The sequence below is a fragment of the Salmo salar genome, chromosome 14, assembly GCF_965601325.2.
Source record: "Salmo salar chromosome 14, fSalSal1, whole genome shotgun sequence".
Classification (NCBI taxonomy): domain Eukaryota; kingdom Metazoa; phylum Chordata; class Actinopteri; order Salmoniformes; family Salmonidae; genus Salmo; species Salmo salar.
In genome coordinates, this window is record NC_138304.1 from 38,659,256 (window position 1) to 38,670,000 (window position 10,745).

A 10,745-nucleotide genomic window follows, 5' to 3' on the forward strand; every position below is an offset into this window, starting at 1 on the left:
AGCGAAGCCTCTAGCACTGCGATGTAGTGCCTTAGACCACTGCGTCACTCGGAAGGCCCATGGCTTCTACATTCTATTGAACGGTCTTGAATGGTTTATCAGAATAGCTAAGACACAATGGCATAACAAATGCATAGAAAAATGCTTCAAGCTACAGGGTTGACAGGAAAGAACTGCATCACTTAATGTTGGATGGCAATCACAACGACCCAATTCACCAAATGGAGTCCTGGATGACATGGCACCTTTGTCTAGGAAACAGGTTGCGGCCTGTCTCACCTCTTTTCATTCTGTCTTTCTATAACTATCAATGTCTGTCCCCTCCCTTTCTATCCCTCTATCATTATCTATCCACACCCTTTCTATCCCTCTAATATCGTCTTCCTCTTCCCCCCATGTCCCAGTATTATTGTGGTAATCACTCTGGCATATTGACCTTCAGGAGAAGAGAGTTATGTCACTGGTCTATGTGACTTTCTGTATTTATGATACTGAAATTGTAATTTCAGAGTGTATGAGTATTGACTGACTCTGGTTAGTTCCCATACTACTATTTTAGCACCCAGTAGGTGATGATATACTATACAAGAAGACAACACACTTCCATCAGTCAGTTAAAGTAGGTGTGTCTACCGCTATCTGTGACTCAAAGACATTTTACATTTAATATTGCACAGAAAATACTAGACTGAGTGGATTGTGTTACACACAGACACACACATTTTAAATACAGTAAAACACACAGACACCTCATCTGACTCACACTCCCGAAGAAGATAAAATGAAACACCTCGTGAAACTTTACAGTCCTCCTAACTGTAAAGAGAAGTTGTCAAATGAGCAGACCTTCTCCCAGAACACGCACACAAACACACACAGTTGAAGTCGGAAGTTTACATACACCTCAGCCAAAAACATCAGTTTAACAATTCCTGACATTTAATCCAGGTAAAAATTCCCTGTCTTAGGTCAGTTAGGATCACCACTTTATTTTAATTATGTGAAATGTCAGAATAATGGTAGAGAGAATTATTTATTTCAGCTTTGATTTATTTTATCAAATTCGCAGTGGGTCAGAAGTTTACATTCACTCAATTAGTATTTGGTAGCAATGCCTTTAAATTGTTTACCTTGGGTCAAACGTTTCAGGTAGCCTTCCACAAGCTTCCCACAATAAGTTGGGTGAATTTTGCCCCATTCCTCCTGACAGAGCTGGTGTAACTGAGTCAGGTTTGTAGGCCTCCTTGATCGCACACACTTTTTCAGTTCTGCCCACAAATTTTCTATGGGACTGAGGTCAGGGCTTTGTGATGGCCACTCCAATACATTGACTTTGTTGTCCTTAAGCCATTTTGCATGTATGCTTGGGGTCATTGTCCATTTGGAAGACCCATTTGCGACCAAGCTTTAACTTCCTGACTGATGTCTTGAGATGTTGCTTCAATATATCCACATAATTTCCCTTCCTCATGAAGCCATCTATTTTGTGAAGTGCACCAGCCCCTCCTGCAGCAAAGCAGCCCCACAACATGATGCTGCCACACCCTGTGCATCACGGTTGGGATGGTGATCTTCATCTTGCAAGCATCCCCCTTTTTCCTCCAAACATAACGATGGTCATTATGACCAAACAGTTCTATTTTTGTTTCATCAGACCAAAGGACATTTCTCCAAAAAGTACGATCTTTGTCCCTATATGCAGTTACAAACCATAGTCTGGCTTTTTTATGTATGTTTTGGAGCAGTGGCTTTGTCCTTGTTCCTCCAGCATCTTCACAAGATCCATTGCTGTTGTTCTGGGATTGATTTGCACTTTTCGCACCAAAGTACGTTCATCTCTAGGAGACAGAACGCGCCACCTTCCTGAGCTGTATGACAGCTGCGTGGTTCTATGGTGTTTAAACTTGCGTACTATTGTTTGTACAGACGAACGTGGTACCTTCAGGGATTTGGAAATTGCTCCCAAGGATGAACCAGACTTGTGGAGGTCTACAATTTTTTTTCTGCGGTCTTGGCTGATTTCTTTTGATTTTCCCATGATGTCAAGCAAAGAGGCACTGAGTTTGAAGGTAGGCCTTGAAATACGTCCACAGGTACACCTCCAATTGACTTAAATGATGTCAATTAGCCTATCAGAAGCTTCTAAAGCCATGACATAATTTTCTGGAATTTTCCAAGCTGTTTAAAGGCACAGTCAACTTATTGTATGTAAACTTCTGACCCACTGGAATTGTCATTCAGTGAATTATAAGTGAAATAATCTGTCTGTAAACAATTGTTGGAGAAAAAAAAATATTTGTGTCATGCACAAAGTAGATGTCCTAACCGACTTGCTAAAACTATAGTTTGTTAACAAGAAATTTGTGGAGTGGTTGAAAAACAAGTTTTAATGACTCCAACCTAAGTGTATGTAAACTTCCGACTTCAACTGTATATATCATTAGGCTGTATGTATTTTTAGATATAGGCCTATTGTAAATGTGTATTATTCTCGCATCACCAGATTTATTGCAAAAAGACATACAAATGCACACAACTTTAAGCTACATATTCAATTTCAAAGAGGTAATAAACTGCCTATTCATCCGCACAGCAATTGATAAAACAGTACCATGTTTGCAAAACAAGTTTTTCTGAGCTTATGTCAATATTACACAGGTTAGCTAACGGTTGCAGAAATCAGGAATGCATACAGGCTCTATAGACCTCTATATATGAATGACTGTGTCCAACACACCACCTGGTGTTATGTTGGGCACCTACTGACCAAAAAATATTTCTCAATAACAAGTATTGCTAAATCAAAAGGAAATACAGGCAGGCACTACATTAGTACAAGACAAAACAGCTCGCTGAATCAAGCATGATGGTCTTGTAAGTATAATAGCAAAGCTTGTTATCATATAATTCAAAAAGCTTGAAAAGGTAGTGGAATGGGAATAGTGTGATGTGAGAAGAATCTAATACTTTAACTTGTATGTGGTACAAATCACATTATTGTGGGAGAACCTCCTATAAGAGTATGAATTAGGCTGTTTGAGAAGGTTTGAATACTAAGCAACCTGCCTCCACATAGTTTGAAGTACAATACCAACATAACTACTGTAGTTGGTCAAAGCTGTGTGCTGGAAAACCTTGGTAGAGCATGGGTGGAATAGGCATTGTGGTGGTCATGTGAATTTCCTTCTTTTTCGGCTTCAGACAAATGCCTACTTCTCACTTAAAACTCGTTTTTTGTTTTTAATAGCCTATACGGTTAATTATGGCTGCAGTGGTCAGAATCTGCCACAATATCAATGTTGCCAGCTAAGGTATATCAGGGGATAGTAGGGCTAGTTGGACAAGGCTATGTGAATGTGCACATGATGGAAGTTAGAGGTAGCCTAATATTAATTATTTAATAGGGAAAAAAAGACCATTATGTGACTAAAATGGCTGTGACTAAAACTAGACTAAAATTGTCCAGTGTTTTAGTCGACTGATAATAAGTAAAACTAACAAAGGATGCAACCTCTATCTTTCTTTCTCACACTGTTTACTGAGTTTGTAGCAGAAATAAACTATTCTACACTCATTTACTTACTCTACATCACTCAGCATTTTCCACACACACACACACACACACACACACACACACACACACACACACACACACACACACACACACACACAGTAAGAGGAGCAATAGACAAACATTGTGTTACTGAGGCATCTAAACATCAACCTAAACCAATTACATGACGACTCCACTGTGGTATTATGTTTATGTTACTGAAACAAGTCACTCCTTGAGAGAGGAGACAAACACTAAATCCAATTAAACCAACCCGCTTCAGAAACTCTCAAACAGACATGGAATAAACAGTCCTGCAGGGCCTCTTAAAACACACATACACTCGCCCTCCACTTACTTCTAAACTCTCTCACACACACACAAACTCACCGGCCTGGTTGGTGGTAAGAGTGACAGACACACTCTCTCTTGCCCCTGCAGTGTGGCCTTGGGAAACCCCGTTGCGGGCGCGGATGGTGAAGGTGTAGCGTGTGTGTGCCTGCAGCTCGCTCACACACACTCTGGTGGCCCCCAGGCTGCTCTGCTGGGGGGAGAAGAGGACGTCTGGGCCGCAGGGCAGGCAGAGCTGGGCCCCAAGAGGCCCGTCAGGACCCCCAAGGCTACCAGCCTCTCCAAGTTCACTCCCAGACGAACTCCCAATCTGAGTTTGATTCCCGGTTTGACTCCCAGGGTAACTCTCAGGACCGTGGCAGAGCAGGCAGTCCACACTGTATCTGATGTCAGTTCTCCCTCCAAGCCTGAGGGGGGCGCTCCACTCTAGAACCACTGATGTCTCGTTGACCTCTGAGATCAGCTGCTGTGGAGCAGAGGGGGGTTCTGGGATAAATAGGACAGGGAGGTTGAGTTAGAAATAATATTGTGGTTATGGTTACATACAGTGCCTTGCAAAATAATTCACCCTTGGCGTTTTTAGTATTTTGTTGCGTTACAACCTGTAATTTAAATTGATTTTTATTTAAATAGTCCAAATTGGTGAAGTGAAAAAAAAGACTTGTTCCATAAAATTCTAAAAAATTTAAAACGAAAAAATGGTGTGTGCATACAGTGGGGGAAAAAAGTATTTGATCCACTGCTGATTTTGTATGTTTGCCCACTGACAAAGAAATGATCAGTCTATAATTTTAATGGTAGGTGTATTTGAACAGTGAGAGACAGAATAACAACAACAAAAAAATCCAGAAAAACGCATGTCAAAAATGTTATAAAATGATTTGCATTTTAATGAGGAAAATAAGTATTTGACCCCTCTGCAAAACATGACTTAGTACTTGGTGGCAAAACCCTTGTTGGCAATCACAGAGGTCAGACGTTTCTTGTAGTTGGCCACCAGGTTTGCACACATCTCAGGAGGGATTTTGTCCCACTCCTCTTTGCAGATCTTCTCCAAGTCATTAAGGTTTCGAGGCTGACGTTTGGCAACTCGAACCTTCAGCTCCCTCCACAGATTTTCTATGGGATTAAGGTCTGGAGACAGGCTAGGCCACTCCAGGACCTTAATGCACTTCTTGAGCCACTCCTTTGTTGCCTTGGCCGTGTGTTTTGGGTCATTGTCATGCTGGAATACCAATCCACAAACCATTTTCAATGCCCTGGCTAAGGGAAGGAGGTTCTCACCCAAGATTTGACGGTACATGGCCCCGTCCATCGTCCCTTTGATGCGGTGAAGTTGTCCTGTCCCTTTAGCAGAAAAACACCCCCAAAGCATAATGTTTCCACCTCCATGTTTGACGGTGGAGATAGTGTTCTTGGGGTCATAGGCAGCATTCCTCCTCCTCCAAACACGGCGAGTTGAGTTGATGCCAAAGAGCTCCATTTTGGTCTCATCTGACCACAACACTTTCACCCAGTTGTCCTCTGAATCATTCAAACTTCAGACGGGCATGTATATGTGCTTTCTTGAGCAGGGGGACCTTGCGGGCGCTGCAGGATTTCAGTCCTTCACGGCGTAGTTTGTTACCAATTGTTTTCTTGGTGACTATGGTCACGGCTGCCTTGAGATCATTGACAAGATCCTCCTGTGTAGTTCTGGGCTGATTCCTCACCGTTCTCATGATCATTGCAACTCCACGAGGTGAGATCTTGCATGGAGCCCCAGGCCGAGGGATATTGACAGTTCTTTTGTGTTTCTTCCATTTGCGAATAATCGCACCAAATGTTGTCACCTTCTCACCAAGCTGCTTGGCGATGGTCTTGTAGCCCATTCCAGCCTTGTGTAGGTCTACAATCTTGTCCCTGACATCCTTGGAGAGCTCTTTGGTCTTGGCCATGGTGGAGAGTTTGGAATCTGATTGATTGATTGCTTCTGTGGACAGGTGTAACGGCCGTCGTGAGAGAGAGTAGACCAAGGTGCAGCGAAGTTAGTGTTCATCATAAATTTAATAACAGAAAGAACACTATATGAAACAAAACAAGAAAACCGACAGCCAAACAGTCCTGTCAGGTGCAAAACACTAACCGAAACAATTACCCACAAAACCCAAAGTAAAAACCTGCTCCTTATGTGTGACTCCCAATCAGCAACAATGAGCTTCAGCTGTGCCTGATTGGGAGCCACACACGGCCCAAAACAAAGAAATACAAAAACATAGAAAAAGGAACATAGAACGCCCACCCAATGTAACACCCTGGCCTAACCAAAATAAAGAACAAAAAACCCCTCTCTATGGCCAGGGCATTACAGTACCCCCCCAAGGTGCGGACTCCGGCCGCAAAACCTGACATTGAAGGGGAGGGTCCGGGTGGGCCTTCCTACGGCGGCGGCTCAGGTGCGGGACGTGGCCTCTGCTCCCCCCTCGGTGTCGCCCTCTTAGGTGGCGCACCTGGCCGCGCCGAAGGTCTGGTGGGCGACCCTGACCGCCCCCGGCTGGCGGGCGGTGATGGTTGCGCCTGGCTGGCGGGCAACCCTGGTTGCGCCAGGCTGGTGGGCGGCGATCGCTGCGCCCGGCTAGCGGGCGTCCCTGGCGGCTCCGGCGGCACTGACCCAGGATTTACCAGGCTGGGGAGATATGAAGGAGGCCTGGCCCTGGGCGCAGGCACAGGACTCACCAGTCTGGCGGGCGGCTCTGGTGGCTCCGGCGGCTCCCGGGCTGGCGGGCGGCTCTGGCCCAGGATTCACCAGGCTGGGGAGACATGATGGAGGCCTGGCCCTGGGCACAGGCACAGGACTCACCGGGCTGGGGGGCGGCTCTGACTGCTCTGGACAGGTGGGCGGCTCTGGACAGGCGGGCGGCTCTGGCGGCTCCGGACAGGCGGGCGGGCTCCGGACAGGCGGGCGGCTCTTGCAGCTCCGGACAGGCGGGCGGCTCTGGCGGCTCCTGACTGGCGGGCTGCTCTGGCGGCTCCTGTCTGGCGGGCGGCTCTGGACAGGCGGGCGGCTCTGGCGGCTCCGGACAGGCGGGCGGGCTCCGGACAGGCGGGCGGCTCTTGCAGCTCCGGACAGGCGGGCGGCTCCGGACAGGCGGGCGGCTCTGGCGGCTCCTGACTGGCGGGCTGCTCTGGCGGCTCCTGTCTGGCGGGCGGCTCTGGCGGCTCCTGACTGGCGGGCGGCTCTGGCGGCTCCGGACTGGCGGGCGGCTCTGGCGGCTCCGGACTGGCGGGCGGCTCTGGCGGCTCCGGACTGGCGGGCGGCTCTGGCGGCTCCGGACTGGCGGGCGGCTCTGGCGGCTCCGGACTGGCGGGCGGCTCTGGCGGCTCCGGACTGGCGGGCAGCTCTGGCGGCTCCGGACTGGCGGGCAGCTCTGGCGGCTCCGGACTGGCGAGACCAACTGGAGGCCTAGTCCTGGGAGGTGGCACAGGACGGACCAGGATGGGGAGACCCACTGGAGACCTGGTCCGTGGAGCAGGCACAGGACTGACCAGGATGGGGAGACCCACTGGAGGCCTGGTCCTGGGAGGTGGCACAGGACGGACCAGGATGGGGAGACCCACTGGAGGCCTGGTCCTGGGAGGTGGCACAGGACGGACCAGGATGGGGAGACCCACTGGAGGCCTGGTCCTGGGAGGTGGCACAGGACGGACCAGGATGGGGAGACCCACTGGAGGCCTGGTCCGAGGAGGAGGCACAGGATAAACCGGGCTGTGGGGGAGCACTGGAGTTCTGGTACAGACGCTCTTTACCCATACTCCAGGCTGAATGCCCACTTTGGCCCGGCACGGGCGGAGAGCAGGCATTGGGCGAACTGGACCCTCCCAGCGCTCTGGAGACACAGTACGCAACGCCGGCGCAGGATAACCTGGACCGAGGAGGCGCACTGGAGACCAGACGCGCTGAGCTGGCACCATCCGCCCTGGCTCGATGCCTGCACTCGCATGGCACTTGCGGGGGGCTGATATGTAGCACACTGGGCTTTGAACGCGCACTGGGGACACCGTGCGCTCCACAGCATAACATGGTGTCTTACCAGTACCACGCTGCTTCCGGTAAGCACGGGGAGTTGGCTCAGGTCTACCGCCTGACTCCGCCAATCTCCCCGTGTGCCCCCCCCCAAAAAAATGTCTTGGGGCTGCCTCCCGTGTCCGTCGCTCTCCCTCGGCAGGTTGTTGCAGTGGTCAAATAATTGATCCCATGTCCAGTCAATCCTGGACTCCAACACCTCCAGCGACCAGGATGCCATGACCTCCCGAACGCACTGCTTCCTATAGTCCTCCTTGTGCTGCTCCTTACTCCGCTGCTTGGTCCGTTTTTGGTGGGTAATTCTGTAACGGCCGTCGTGAGAGAGAGAGTAGACCAAGGTGCAGCGGAGTTAGTGTTCATCATAAATTTAATAACAGAAAGAACACTATATAAAACAAAACAAGAAAACCAACAGCCAAACAGTCCTGTCAGGTGCAAAACACTAACAGAAACAATTACCCACAAAACCCATAGGAAAAACATGCTCCTTATGTGTGACTCCCAATCAGCAACAACGAGCTTCAGCTGTGCCTGATTGGGAGCCACACACGGCCCAAAACAAAGAAATACAAAAACATAGAAAAAGGAACATAGAACGCCCACCCAATGTAACACCTTGGCCTAACCAAAATAAAGAACAAAAAACCCCTCTCTATGGCCAGGGCGTTACAACAGGTGTCTTTTTTACAGGTAACAAGCTGCGGTTAGGAGCACTCCCTTTAAGAGTGTGCTCTTAATCTCAGCTCGTTACCTGTCTAAAAGACACCTGGGAGCCAGAAATCTTTCTGATTGAGAGGGGGTCAAATACTTATTTCCCTCATTAAAATGCAAATCAATTTCTAACATTTCTGACATGCGTTTTTCTGGATTTTTTGTTGTTATTCTGTCTCTCACTGTTCAAATAAACCTACCATTAAAATTATAGACTCATCCTTTCTTTGTCAGTGGGCAAAAGTATAAAATCAGCAGGGGATCAAATACTTTTTCCCCCCACTGTATGTATTCACACCCTTTGCTATGAAGCCCCTAAATAATTGGAAAGCTGCCGTGGTCATCCCCCTCTTCAAAGGGGTGACACCCTAGACCCAAACTGTTAGAGACGTATTTCCATCCTGCCCTGCCTGTCTAAAGTCTTCGAAAGCCAAGTTAATAAACAGATCACTGACCATTTCGAATCCCACCGTACCTTCTCCGCTGTGCAATCCGGTTTCCGAGCCAGTCACGGATGCACCTCAGCCACGCTCAAGGTTCTAAACAACATCATAACCGCCATCGATAAAAGACAGTACTGTGCAGCCATCTTCATCGACCTGGCCAAGGCTTTCGACTCTGTCAATCACCGTATTCTTATCGGCAGATTCAATAGCCTTGGTTTTTCTAATGACTGCCTCGCCTGGTTCACCAACTACTTTGCAGACAGAGTTCAGTGTGTCAAATCGGAGGGCATGTTGTCCGAACCTCTGGCAGTCTCTATGGGGGTACCACAGGGTTCAATTCTCGGGCCGACTCTTTTCTCTGTATATATCAATGATGTCACTCTTGCTGCGGGCGACACCATTCTGTATACTTCTGGCCCTTCCTTGGACACTGTGCTAACAAACCTCCAAACGAGCTTCAATGCCATACAACACTCCTTCCGTGGCCTCCAACTGCTCTTAAACGCTAGTAAAACCAAATGTATGCTTTTCAACCATTCGCTGCCCGCACCAGCCCGCCCGACTAGCATCACCACCCTGGATGGTTCCGACCTAGAATATGTGGACAACTATAAATACCTAGGTGTCTGGCTAGACTGTAAACTCTCCTTCCAGACTCATATTAAACATCTCCAATCCAAAATGAAATCTAGAAACGGCTTTCTATTTCGCAACAAAGCCTCCTTCACTCACGCTGCCAAACTTACCCAAGTAAAACTGACTATCCTACCGATCCTCGACTTTGGCGATGTCATCTACAAAATAGCTTCCATCACTCTACTCAGCAAACTGGATGCAGTCTATCACAGTGCCATCTGTTTTGTTAACAAATCACCTTATACCACCCACCACTGCGACCTGTATGCTCTAGTCGGCTGGCTCGCGCTACATATTCGTCGCCAGACCCACTGGCACCCGGTCATCTATAAGTCAATGCTAGGTAAAGCTCCGCCTTATCTCAGTTCACTGGTCACGATAACAACACCCACCCGTAGCACACGTTCCAGCAGGTATATCTCACTGATCATCCCCAAAGCCACCACCTCATTTGGCTGCCTTTCCTTCCAGTTCTCTGCTGTCAGTGACTGGAACGTATTGCAAAAAAATCAAAAAATCAACAAAAAAAATTCTAAAAATAAAATAACAAAATCGCTGAAGTTGGAGACTTTTATTTCCCTCACCAACTTTAAACATCAGCTACCTGAACTGCTAACCGATCGCTGCAGCTGTACATAGTCCATCTGTAAATTTCCCACCCAATCTACCTACCTCATCCCCATTCTGTTTTTATTTTATTTACTTTTCTGCTCTTTTGCACACCAGTATTTCTACTTGCACATCATCATATGCTCATTTATCACTCCAGTGTTAATCTGCTAAATTGTAATTATTCGCTCCTATGGCCTATTTATTGCCTCCCTCCTCATGCTTTTTGCACACACTGTATATAGACTTTCTTTTTATCTACTGTGTCATTGACTTGTTTATTGTGTTATTGGCTTGTTTATTGTTTACTCCATGTGTAACTCTGTGTTGTTGTCTGTGTCACACTGCTTTGCTTTATCTTGGCCAAGTCGCAGTT

General features: G+C 47.7%; 1 protein-coding gene across 1 annotated transcript in view; it reads right to left on the reverse strand.

The window, feature by feature from the left end:
* LOC106569458 (ephrin type-A receptor 4) overlaps positions 1 to 10,745 on the reverse strand; it is a 72,311-nt gene that overhangs the window by 12,467 nt on the left and 49,099 nt on the right. Inside the window, exon 6 of the mRNA XM_014140822.3 lies at positions 3,944 to 4,390. Within this exon, the coding sequence (XP_013996297.1) occupies positions 3,944 to 4,390 (447 nt within the window). The remainder of the gene's footprint in view (positions 1 to 3,943; positions 4,391 to 10,745) is intronic.